This window comes from Arachis hypogaea, chromosome 15 (assembly GCF_003086295.3).
Source record: "Arachis hypogaea cultivar Tifrunner chromosome 15, arahy.Tifrunner.gnm2.J5K5, whole genome shotgun sequence".
Classification (NCBI taxonomy): domain Eukaryota; kingdom Viridiplantae; phylum Streptophyta; class Magnoliopsida; order Fabales; family Fabaceae; genus Arachis; species Arachis hypogaea.
This window is the reverse complement of record NC_092050.1, coordinates 37614312-37627957: the sequence shown is the minus strand read 5'-3', so window position 1 is coordinate 37627957 and position 13646 is coordinate 37614312. Positions and strand designations below refer to the sequence as shown.

The 13646-nt window shown below is 35.1% G+C and overlaps 1 protein-coding gene across 2 annotated transcripts; it reads right to left on the bottom strand.

Annotated features, from left to right (window-relative positions):
• Nucleotides 1-6106: 6106 nt before the first annotated feature.
• LOC112750194 (probable LRR receptor-like serine/threonine-protein kinase At1g14390) lies at nt 6107-12939 on the bottom strand. 2 transcript variants are annotated; one of them, XM_025798794.2, is made up of 8 exons: nt 12763-12939; nt 11229-12519; nt 10869-11002; nt 10521-10770; nt 9793-9986; nt 9427-9479; nt 6815-6926; nt 6107-6419 (listed from the first exon to the last, which is right to left on the bottom strand). In XM_025798794.2, exons 2-8 carry the CDS (start codon nt 12490-12492, stop codon nt 6186-6188), a joined length of 2241 nt encoding a protein of 746 aa, XP_025654579.1. In that variant the 5' UTR covers nt 12493-12519; nt 12763-12939; the 3' UTR covers nt 6107-6185. The 2 variants fall into 2 exon arrangements, with proteins under 2 accessions (XP_025654579.1, XP_025654581.1); XM_025798796.3 differs by lacking the exon at nt 12763-12939 and having other exon boundaries at nt 11229-12728.
• Between the last annotated feature and the right edge of the window lie 707 nt (nt 12940-13646).

Genomic DNA, 13646 nt, shown 5'->3' with positions numbered 1-13646 from the left:
GACAAGACACCAGCAAGGCGAGGAACCAAGAGAACACCGGCTAAGGCACCACCATCTACCAGTGTCAAGCTGCCAACAAAGTGGGTGAAGAGGATCATTAAAGTTGATGAAGCAGAGAAAGCCCTTCCCGCACGGGACTCCACACGGTTCACTAATCGTTACTGCGAGCAAATGTTCCACATCCTAGCTGAGAGGAACTACAATAATGAACATCTACTCATCGTCCCAACCCATTTTGTTGATTTTGTGGAGCCCCTCATCGAGAGGAGACAGTGGGAATTTTTGTGGAGGCAGCCGCGAGAGGCCAACCTATCTTGGGTAGTTGAATTCTACTCCAACTTCTACTCGTCTACTCTGCAGACTGTCTATGTTTGTCAGCAGCAAGTCCCTATCTCCGAGAGTGCCATACAGAGAGCGCTGGATCTTCCACCCAGCCCAGAGGGATTGGATGCATATCAAGAGGCCTCTCTTAAGCGCTAGATGTATCAGTTCGACTGGGATAGCGTTCTTGGAGTCATAGCCCAACCTGGCAGTACCTGGATCTATGGGCAGCACCAATCAAAACCCAAGAGCATCTCAGCCCAATCACTCACCTTGGAGGTCGTGTGTGGGCACAGATTATGTCCCACTATATCTTTCCGAGCAGTCACGAGTCCACCTTCACAACAGACATGGCTGTTCTCATCTGATACATCCTGACAGAGCAACCTCTCAACCTGCCCCGACACATCCGGCAAGCCATGGGACCGTACAGATTGCTGGTAACCTGCCTTTCCCCGCCTTGGTTTCAGATTTGGTCTCTGCAGCAGGTGTGTCCGATCGGGCAGGTGACACGAAGGTCATGATCCCTAGGGCCGATCAGTATGTCCCAAATGGGAAGTACATCAGGCCACCAGTTCCCTCTGCGAGCCGGCCTGTAGGCCCATCTTTGGATACTCCTCCTTCTTCTACTCCACCATCATCCACACCACAAGCACCATTCATCCATCAGATGTTCCTTCAGATCCTTGAGAGGTTTGACCGGCAAGACCGGCGGATGGAGCAAATGGAGCGCCGTAACAAGCGCCAATACAACTATCTGAAGGACCTCATAGTTGGTACCCACCCACCTCCGGAACAGAAGGACACCCCGAACTCCCCCTCATCCAGTAGCACAGGGAGCCATGGCGAACCAGACAGTGGAGGCGATGCTTCCAGCCCTACCTTGCTCCTTACTGATGGCACGGAGGACCATGCCAAGCCTTAAGTGTGGGGAGGTCAGTCCTTGACTTCGGAGGTAATTTATCTCTGTTAACACCACCATTTTAGTTTTTCTTTTGTTAGATAGGATAGATTGCATGATAATAATTATTTGCATGTATGTTCTGCTTGGTTAAAGTAATGAGTTTCTTTTCAAGACACTATTTTATAGTATTTCACTAATTTAAAGAAAATTTGGGTTAAACATGATTGAAGATTGTAATTTGGAACATGAATTATGCCTAAGAACACGGAACCTGTGAGATTTTTGAGCTTAATTACATGGTTACATTATTTAACCATAAAGTTTATTCTTGTGTGTTTTCTTCTCTATGATTGCAATCTATAGTTTGTTCTATTCTATATGTCCATTGTTTAGTGTATTTGCATGCATACATATGATTGAGGCCATCATTTGTTATTAGCTCACTTATCCCAAATAGCCTACCACTTCAATTACCTTTGTTTGCCACTTTGATCCTTTTTACCCCCATTTGTTCTATATCTTACCACATCACTAGCCTTAAGCGAAAAAATAATTAATTACCTCATTTAAATCTTTGGTTAGCTTAAGATAGAGATTGTGTATCAATTAAGTGTGGGAAATTGTGGGAACTTGGGTTGATGAGAAAGTGTTGAGTTTTATTGACAAGATTATTGGAAATTCGGGTGCATACTCATGTGAGACCAGAAAAACCATATGCATTGATATGTTATGTTTGCTTTCATGTTCATAAAAAAAAATAAAAAAAGAATAAAAAAATAAAAAAAAATATGTAAATAATAATATAAATAAATAAATAAATAGGGGACAAAATTACTCCAATGTTAAGTTTAATAAAAGATCAATGCATAAGTGGTGAAATTAAAGAAATTTGATACATGAGTATGTGATGAAAAGTTGGGATTATGGGTAGCTAGGAATAATTTCATATATATAAAGTGTGTGTATGTTAGGTGAGAACTTAGGTTAGTCAAAGATTCATATTATAGCTCACTTGGCCATACATATATCCTCACCCTTACCTTAGCCCCATTACAACCTTGACAAGACCTCATGATGTTTGCATGTGTACACTAAATATTTGTTGATTGGTTAGATGAAGAACAAAGTTTTAGAAATCATGACTAGAGAAGAGTAGAGTGATTAACCCTAAACACCTAAGAGATTAGAGTGCATATACACTTCCGATGAGGGTTCAATGCTTGATTCTATGTTCCCTGCTTTCATGAGCTATCTTCCTACAAGTTTAGTTGTCTTTTATTGTATGATTTGAATCAGTGGAATTTGATCTATGTTTGTCTTGAAGAACTTGTTTACTTTCAACCAAGTAGATAGAAACATCTTAGCATATAGTTGGATTCACATACATAGGTTGCATTACAAGAGTCTTACTTTTTCCCATTCATTCCTTTGTCTCCTTGAGCTTAGCATGAGGACATGCTAATGTTTAAGTGTGGGGAGATTGATAAACCACTATTTTATGGTTTATCTTGTGCTAAACTGAGTGGTTTTTATCAAGTCTTTGCACACTTATTCATACAATTTGCATGATTTTACAATTCCTTCCCAATTTTGTTCTATAATTGAAAACTTTCTTCCTAAGCTTTTAAATTGTATATTTTCAATTCCCCTTTATACCATTCGATGCCGTGATCCGTGCGTTAAGTGTTTTCAGGCTGTATAGGGCAGGAATGGCTTACAGGATGGAGAGGAAGCTTGCAAAAATAGAAGGAACACAAGAAACAAAGTAGATGACCAGCGAGCATCGACGCGTACGCGTACCTCGCGTGCGCGCAATCTGGAGTTTTTCACAACGATGCGCGCGAGTACCTAACGCATGCGCGTGACTTGGCGCATTCCATAGCGACGTGTGCGCGTATCTGACGCGTATGCGTGACACGCAAAGAAGACCATCGACGCGTACGCGTAACGTGCGCCACATGCAGAAAGTGCAAAAGACGCTGAAGTCAATTTTGGGCTGAGTTTGGACCCAGTTTTCGGCCCAGAAACACAGACCAGAGCCAAGGGACAAGCAAAGACTCAACACACATTCACTTTTACACAGTTTTTAGTTTTCGTTTTGAATCTGAGAGAGAGAACACTACTTCCTCTAGGGTTCTTCACATTCATAGTTTTTAGGATTTTATGCTTTTGATTTAGATATTTAGAAGAGTTACTACCTCCGTTGAAGTTGCCATTATTCTAGTTTGTTTCCTTATTTCCTTACTCTTTTAATCACCCATTTACCCTGTTCAGATTTACATATGGATATCTTTGATTTTGGAAAGTATTAATGCAAAGAACTATTTTATCTATAATTAATTTTCTGTTATTACCTTATTTGAACTTCCATGTTTTCTTTTCTTTCCCGTTTATCGTTTATGAAACTGGCATTCAAGTCAAGGGAGTAGACTCCTAACTTGACTTGGGAGTTGATTAATAGGAGACCCTTGAGTTGGAATACTCAAGTGTTGATTTTAATTGGAAGTTGTTGGCCAATTCTCTAGTCACTAACGCTTATCCTTTCACAGGAGAGGATTAGGACTTATGAATCAGAGTTGGCTCAATTACTTGATTTTCCTTTATTCGGTAAAGGTTAACTAAGTAAAAACAACAACACCTTATTATTATACTTGAGAAAATCCAACAAGGATAGAACTTCCAATTAATCTTCTCCCGGTCAAGGCTTTTATTTTAATTATATAAATTTCTCGTTAATTTTCATTGATTTAATTTATAATCATTTATTTTTCTGTTCTCCAACTCTAAATTTTCTCGAAAAAATTCCTGACCAATAAAAGAACACTCTTTTGTCAACTCGTTGGGAGACGACCTGGAAATTCTACTCCTAGTAATTTATTCTCAATTTGTAACAATTCTTTCTAAATTGATAAGCGGAGTTTTCGTCGGTTAAGAACTATACTTGCAACGTTATTTCTATATTAAATTCTTAATCGGCAATTTTCCACCCGTCAGTGACAGAAGCGGAGGATCATGATACTTTTTGGAGTCTTTTGATTATTCTGTTTATACATTTCTCACTTTTGTATTTTGCTTTTGCCTAGAGGCTTGTATTGAGAGAGAAAAATTTGTATAAGCTATTTTTTAAACTTCAGATTTTGTTTTGTTTGTATATATGACTAGCCGGCTTAAACTCCGCGAGCCGAGGCTAAATTCTTATGATATTATACTCTTATCCTTTGATATATTATATCTATATCTTGTGCCTTAAGTTAGTAACTCCATTAGTACGTTTTGCGCTTTTCAAATCCTGTTTTGAGCTATATTTTTCATCGGGCTTCTACATTATATTAATTCTTCTATATATAATATGTATAAAATTTAGAACTGTCGTAACCTTTGATTAACCTTTGTTTTACGACGCGAGGTAAGACTTAAGCTAATTAGGATGTTACATCTAACGAAAAGAAAAGATAAGGAGCAAGATGTCATTTTCCAATCGATGTGGTGTAGGTTGTATAAAATGAAATTGGATAGGGGTCTGAAAGGAATTTTACTCTTTCTTTAATTATTTTTTCTTTTTATAACCTCCATGTTGTGGGTTTTTTTAATAAATAAAATAAGTATTAAATTTACACTTATAGACGTATGTGGATTAATTTATGATTATATACCTTCTTATATATCTCGCCTTCAGCATAGACGAGTTTCTTATGAATGTATATCGTCCCTGGTTAGACGAGAAAAATAAGGAAAGATTAACTGTGGATCTAGTCTACAGATGAAATAAGACACTATTATCCTTGTAAACGTATCTTGTTTATGCCAGGGTGAGATACGTTTATAAGAAACTCATCCATGCTAAGAATGAGATGCATGTTTAAAACATGGGATAATAATTTTCAGCTATATAAGGAGATTATTCATGTTATTGTAATACCAATAAGTATAATAAACATACTTAATATATAATAATGACTATGGTTTAATGAATTCAACAACAAACATAAATGTAGTCTCAAACTATACATTTAATATGAAGTTGAGATACAAATAAGCGTAATAAACATTCTTAATACATAATAATGACTATGCAGAGAGGGGAGGTAGATGATGGAGAGGACCTGTTGTGTCGTATGTCGGTGGTTAAATCTGACAGGTAGGCCTCTAAAGTCGTCGTGGTAGAGGTGCCATATAAGACTATGGTAGAAGATTTTGTGGATGCGGCAGAGATGGTGGATACAGATAATAATATGGCTGTATCCAAGTGGCTGTTGTGAGTCCTAGACGAGATACGTTCATAAAAATCGCAGTGGCTTATTTCATCTGTAGATTAAATACAATATTAATCATTTTTTATTTATTTCATCCGTGTCATGAACGAGATACGTTCATAAAAAACTCGTCCATGCTGAGGATGAGATATGTAATAAAGTGTATAATCATAAATTAACCCACACTTGTCTACAAGTGTAAATTTAATATTTATTTTATTTATTTAAAAAAAGCACATGTTGTATGCAGGGCAAATCTTAATGCGCTATTAAGAAGTGCAACGTTAAACTTTAAAGTTAAAATTTTTAAATATTAAATTTTAAATTTTAAATTATAATTTTAAATTCTAAATTTTAGAATAATAAATTTTAAATCTTAAATTTTAATTTTTAAATTTTAAATTTAAATAATTGATATAAAATATAATAAATAATAAACTTAAATTTGTTTAATTAACAAAAGTGTAATACTTCTTATTTAGTAAGAAGCATTTAAGGACAAGCATATATGGTATGAATATGTTTTATTTCGCATTTGTTTCGGCATGGGGTGACTTTGTTAATATATAGTTTGTCATGTTGAAAGGCTAATTAAGTAAATTATGGCAATTACAAAAGATGCAGGCCCTTATTGAAGAAACTATATTCAGATAACTTAAGTAGCAAACATTTTTATGTTCTTTTACTTTTTATTTTAATTTTAATTTTTACAATCTTGGACTATTCCCACTGCTGCTCCTGGCTTCTTGAACTTGCATTGAGTACTGCAGATTCCAAAGAACATCCTCTATTGAAGGGCGATTAATAGTGACCTTGCTGAGGCAATTGATGGTGATCTGAAGTGCAGTTCTCACAGATTCATATACATAATTTCCCCTGAGGGAAGGATCAACTATGAGCCTTGGTGTTGATGATGCAGCTTCTGACAAACCTCTCTCCAACTGAACATCATTAAACATTGTTACTAAGTGTATTATGATTCTTAAAATGTGATGTTATTTCATTAAAGATTGACTACGGATTAATCTCTATTGTTGGACTAATAATTTTGTGCTTTTTAGTTGTTCCACTCTGTTGTGTTGAGCTTTTTGTTTCAAAAGAAAAAATTTCAACATCCAGAATAAAATGTTAGTTAAACATTTAAAACAACCTAAACATGAAATGCGAGAATTTGATTATTATAAAGAGGTATATTAGTTATCCAGGAATGATACGATTATATAGATGTTTAACAAATATTTATGCAAGATTGAAGGATCTTATGATTTATGAGCTTGAAATATCTATATATAAAAGTATTTGACTTAGAGCAAAATATGTCCTTCATGATTAATACCTCATCTTTTAGCTCCTCTAATTCACCTGAAGATGTAATTAGCTTGCCAGTGATTATTTGAATTAGAATGACACCCAACTGATATATATCTTCCTTTTCTTCATTGCTGCATCTAAAATAAGTAATAACACCATATTTTAATTGGTTACATGATACATTAGTGAAAAATAAATAAATAAACAAAACTGTAAAAATATATAACATAGGTTTAATTATTCTGTTAGACTTTATAATTTTTTTAAATTTTTAATTAGATTTTTTAGTTTAAAGTTTTATAATTTAGTCCTTATATTATATATAGATTTATAATTAAATTTTTATTAGTTGTTAGAAGAGGTAAAGTGGGATGGGAACGGAAGCGCGGAAGAGATGTGGAGGGAGATGGCAGAAGTTATTAGAAGAACAGCAAAAGAAAGTTTTGGTGAATCTAAAGGAATAGGACCAAAAGATAAGGAGTCCTGGTGGTGGAATGCGAGTATAGAAGAAAAGATAAAGATAAAAAGGGAGTGCTTTAAAGAGTGGTCTTTATACCGCAATGCAGATAACTGGGAAAAATATAAGGCGGCTAAGAAAGAGACAAAAGTGGCTGTAAGTGAAGCAAGAACAAGAGCATATGAGGGTCTCTACCAGTCTTTGGGCACGAAAGAAGGAGAAAAAAGTATATATAGAATCGCAAAGAGCCGAGAAAGAAGAACGAGAGATTTGGATCAGGTTAAGTGCATAGAGGATAAGGATGGAGAGGTGTTGGCTCAAGAGGAGAAGATTAATGAAAGGTGGAAGAGCTATTTCTACGAGTTATTTAATGAGGGATAGAAGACTCTTCCGAGCCTTGGTCGATTATACACAAGGGAAGAAGATCAAAACTTTGACTACTATCGAAGGATTCGAGACTTCGAGGTAAAAGAGGCTCTAAAGTAGATGAAAAATAGCAGGGCAGTAGGACCTGATAATATCCCGATTGAGGTTTGGAAGGGTCTTGGAGAAAAAGGCATCAACTGGTTAACCAAGCTTTTTAATGAGATTTTAAGGTCAAAGAAGATGCCTGATGAGTGGAGAAAAAGCACCTTGGTACCTATCTACAAGAATAAGGGGGATATACAAAGTTGCGGAAATTATAGAGGGATTAAACTTATGAGTCATACTATGAAGCTATGGGAAAGGGTGATAGAACGGAGGTTGAGAAAAGAGACACAAGTAACAGAGAACCAATTTGAATTTATGCCAGGCAGATCTACCACTGAAGCGATATACCTATTAAGAAGGCTGATGGAGAGGTATTGTAGTAATAAAAGGGATCTACATATAGTGTTTATTGATTTGGAAAAAACATATGATAAGGTACCAAGGGAGGTCTTATGGAAGGTTTTAGAAAAGAGGAGAGTAAGGATCGCATATATTCGGGCAATTAAAGACATGTATGATGGAGTCACAACTAGTGTGAAGACTCAAGGTGGTGTGACAAAGGAATTTTCTATTGGTATAGGATTACACCAGGGATAATCCTTAAGTCCATACCTTTTCACATTAGTCTTGGAAGTACTCACAGAACACATCTAAGAGTCTATGCCATGGTGCATGCTTTTTGCCGATGATATCGTCCTTATGGGAGAGTCAAGGGAAGACCTAAATAAGAAGTTAGAGTTATGGAGAGAAGCTCTAGAAGTATATGGTCTGCGCATAAGCCGTAGCAAGACGGAATATATGGAATGTAAGTTCAGTCTGAGAAGGGAAAACCCCAATATAGAGGTGAAGATTGGAGAAAACATCATACGAAAAGTTAAAAGTTTTAAGTATCTTGGGTGCATCATACAGGATAATGGAGAGATTGAACAGGATGTAAATCATAGGATCCAAGTAGGTTGGTCAAAATGGTGGAGTGCATCTAGTTTTATATGCGACAAAAAAGTGCCTTTAAAACTTAAAGGTAAATTCTATCGCACCGCTATAAGATCGGCTATGCTTTATGGTACGGAGTGTTGGGCGGCTAAAGGGGAGCACGAACATAAGCTGAGTGTGGCAGAGATGAAGATGTTGAGATGGATGAGTGGTTATACGCGATTGGATAAAATAAGGAATGAAGATATAAGGGAGAGAGTTGGAGTAGCACCCATTGTGAAAAAGATGGTTGAATCGCGTCTAAGGTGATTTGGACATGTGAGAAGAAGACCGATAGAACATCCAGTCAGGAGGGTGGATGAGATGGAAGATGGACAAAGGGCGAAAGGCAGAGGAAGACCTAAGAAGACCATCCATGAGGTGGTCAAACGAGATCTACATGTAAACGGTCTCTCTGTAGACATGATACATGACAGAGCACAATAACGACGTTTGATTCATGTAGTCGACCCACTTAGTGGGACAAGACTTTGTTGGTGTTGTTGTTGTTGTTATTTTTCAGATAAAATATATATTTATTTTTAGAATAGTTTATAATTTATTCTACATCAATCACAAGAATCATAAGGACCTAATTAAATATTTCAAAAAAATTATATTTTTAACAAAAAATAATATATTCAAACACAAAAATTATATTTAAAGACCTAACTAAAAATTTAATGAAACTATAAAAGCTAACAGAATCATTAACTCTATAATATATTGACTAATACCTGCCACTAACACTGGGAACACATTGTTGATTCTGTCTCCTATCAACGCCTTTCTGAAAATTTGCAAAGAAAGCTTTTGAGTGAAGGTTAAAAATGAGATAGTAGATGAATACATGGTAAAATTACATGCTTAACAAACCACCCTGGCATCATAACTTATAAGGGAGATTAATATCACATTTTACAAAATAAAGGGGTGTTCAAGTTTCATATAATCTAAACCCAAGAGAGATTAGTATATAATTTCAAAAATAAAATAGTGTTGTGTGTAATACTGTCCAACTATACAGGAGAATAGGAGATCACACTCATGGAAATATATATGAATGAAAGAGTTGGTCAAATTAAGTATAATTTGTTTCTAACCTTTGATGGCAATGGAATACTGTATCCACTGACTTTTGGATTGAGACTATTATCTAACAGAATGTTCTCAATCCTTAAATTGTTGCCATAGATGCCAGGAGTAATTCCTGTGTGTAAGAACTGGATTCCTCTTGCAATGCCTATGCTTATTGCCATTCTTTGTGGCCATTTCAGCGTTTCCCTTCTTATCCTATCTGTCAAATAAATTTCCATGTTACGCTTTTTTGGTCATTCAAATACACCCTCCACTCGCATTACTTTTGGTTATCCTATCTATGATCATTGTATCTAGATGGATTTTGAAACATAGCAAACGAAATAGAGGTAGTATCGCATTTAAAATTTTTAGAACTATTTCTAGAAAAAGGAACCGCAAAAGAATAAACTATCATTTATAATTATAAAACTTTAAAATGCGGACAAATTTAATTATAAATGAACAAAACTAGTTATACTCATGAAAAATGGTTTTTATGTGATAAAATGTACTAAAATTTTAATTTCATTTGTGTAAATTTATGAATAATTTAAATTTTTTACGGATAAAAATAGACAGTTTTTCGTCATTCATAATTACAAAATTAGTTTTGTTTATTTATACATAAATTTGTTAATATTTTAAATTTTTATGAATAGAAATAATAGTTAATTCCCAAAAGACCAAAAAGATACTAAAGAAATAGAGGAAGTATTTGCGTTTAGTATCGTGTGTGTGTGTAAATGCTTACCTGTAAGATGGTCCCTTAAGGATGACAAATTTGGGATGTGCTCAAATACAATGAAGATTGTGCTTCTAGTTTGGGGATGGTCCTGACAAGTAATGAAGCAATGTCCTAAAACACTAACCAAATTCCTATGCCTTAAATTTGGCAACACCTTCTTCAAGTTCTGCATACTGTTGCTGTTCAAACTCTTCTGCTTTACCCTTAAACGGTTAACAAGGACCATTGAACCATCCATGAGCTTGCCCTTATATAGCTGTGTAAATATAACAAGAGAAAATGGCATTAAAAATTGGTCTTGAGGGCTCAATATAGACTCACAGACAAACACTTCATATTAAATATTGTTTTTACCTGTCCCTGTGATCCTTCTCCTATTAAATTTGATTGGCGAAAGTTGTTTGTTGCATCTCCAATTTCATCTGATGTGAAATTGCAATATGGTGGCAATCCAAGTGCTGCTAGACTCATTCTTTCAGTAGCACATCCTATTTAATTTCCGAAGGTAAAAAAAAAATAATTCGAGACTAAGACTACAGTTTATGTGCACAATAAAAATTAGTCACCAGAACAGTTATGAGATACGTAATTGACATGGGCTAAGGAACATGTAAACCACCTCTTGAGGAATGAAACTATGATAAAAAGTTAAAAACATTAACAAAATAAAAAAAGAATAATAATAACATGTGCACAAATTTTTTTTTACCATACTTGCAACAATTTTTGGTCCTGGATATAGATTGATGTGAAATTTATCAGCAGCAGATTTGTTATCAATGATATCCTTTTTGGCACTTTTTGCTTTGTACTTCTTCGAGATGAACAGAATGAGAAGAGCCACAAGCCCAGCAACTCCTGTAGCAACTCCAAGAACACCAAGAACTAGGCCTAGATGAATCTCTGACTCCTCCTTCCGGCCTCGAACTGGTGATTTAGCCGTCAAGGCATCCATCACTCCCTCGCAATATGAAGCAGGATACTGATCACTCAATCTCATTGCTGACACACAATTCCTCGAATACATTATGGTTCGATTCGATGACTTGGAAGCGAAGCAAGATGGCAAGTTTCCTGTTAAAAGGTTGTATGAGACATCAACAAAAGTTAGAACAGAACCACAGGTTGTGTTCAGAGAGAGTGAGCCGCTTAATTGGTTTGATGCCAAGTTTAAGTACTGAAGAGAAGGAAGAGAGAACAAAAACAAAGGAATGGTTCCGAAAATTCCATTGTTAGAGATGTCAAATTGTTGAAGCCTTTGAAATTTGATGAGTTCTGAAGGAATTTGGGATGTGAAAGAGTTGTTTCTTAAGATAATCTTCACAATGTTCTTGCTCAATGAAGGGAACTCTGGGCCGAAACCATTGAAGCCCAAGTCGAGTTCTTGAAGAGAAGATAGCATTGTTAGATCAGGTATAGTTCCATTGAGGAGATTATGAGCAAGAACAAGACTCTTAAGTGTCCTCATAGAAGAAATTGATGATGGGATTTTTCCATAGATGAAGTTTGAGCTTAAATTCATGGATTCGATCGATCCGAACCGGTTAATCTCAGATGGTAAATGACCCCACAGACCAAGTGAAACCAAAGACAAAGCCTTCAAATTTGAAAGCCTTGACAGCAGAACTAAAAGTTCATGAATTGAGAATCTTTCAGAAAGAGTAGGAGCTTCTTGATCTTGATGATGATGACTCAAAGAAGAACCTCTGTTTCCAATAATGGTTAATTCTGTTACATGGCCATTGGAGCAGAGAATCTTGAGGGTTGATGATGGAAGGAGGAAGCAGAAGTTGGTGGTGAAGTTGTTCCATGGTTGAAGAGCTTCGGGGTATTCTAGTAGCTTCTGAACTTGGAGGAGGATTCCGCTTTCAGTTGGTGTTAACTGTGCACTTGGAATTGGAGTTAGAAGCACAAGAATGATTGAAATTGTTGCAGGGAACAAGAAATAAAAAGAAACCCAGAACTTCTTCTTCATCATATCTCTCTGATTCTCCTACAAGAACTTCTGTAGCAAGAAAAGAAAATCTGTTAGTCACAAAAGGCATGGTTACCATACCTGGCCTGTTAATCGTATACATTTATTTTCTTGTTTTAGTAATCATGGAATCTTATATACTAATCTATTATATATTATATATATAAAAGTAGAAAAGTTCTTTTTTAATTTTGTAACGATGGTTATGACAAGAAATTAAAATAGTATGTTTGTTTCCTGGGAAAACATGTGAATAGAGAAGATTCAATTTACCAGCAATGTGGAGCAGGTAGGGAACATTAGTGAGAGAATGTGGGATGCTAAAAAGAGTGAGATTTCATTGTCACAGTAATCAGGGAATTAGTTACCACATGATATAATATAAGAAAGAAAAGAGTAGTTATTTATGTATGTGGAAATGGATAGGAACATGTTCTGATGATGTTCAGTGTTCTGTTGGGCACATGACAGTGGAAGAGTTCACAGGAAAGTCACAGTCTTGTTCAGATGCTACGCACTCCATCTGCTTAAACTGCAACCGCGGGTTTGCTATACTGCCACGTAAGACTCGGTAAATCTAATGGCATATTATTAGGTTATCTTAATGCATCTTTTTTCAAAGTATTTGAAACCTAAATTTTGCCAAAATTTTCCTCAATATGAAAAAATGTGACATTTAATATTATATTAAAAAAATGTGATAAATTTAAATTTAGGTTAAGTAAAATGTGATACACATTATATCGCATTCTTTATCAATTTAAAATATAATAGAACTTAATAGATATAGCCATGAGTTCTTCACAAGCAACAAATATAAAGAACATTACACTCTTAATGTAGTCTTTCACTTAAAAAAAATTATCATTTAAATATTAGAATTAAAAATAAATAAAGTTAGATCTAAAAATGTTTAATTATTCTGTTGGTCCTATAGTTTCATCAAATTTTTAATTAGGTATCTATTTTTTTTTTAATTAGACTTCTATATCATATCAAATTTTATAACTAAATCTCTACCGTGATAAAAATATTAGAATTAATAAGATATTCTATTAAACTATAAGAAATATTCAGTCAAATGTTAAGTATATTCATCTTTTTGTTTAACAGAATATTCTGTTAATTCTAACGTTTTTAACACGTAGTATTTTTTG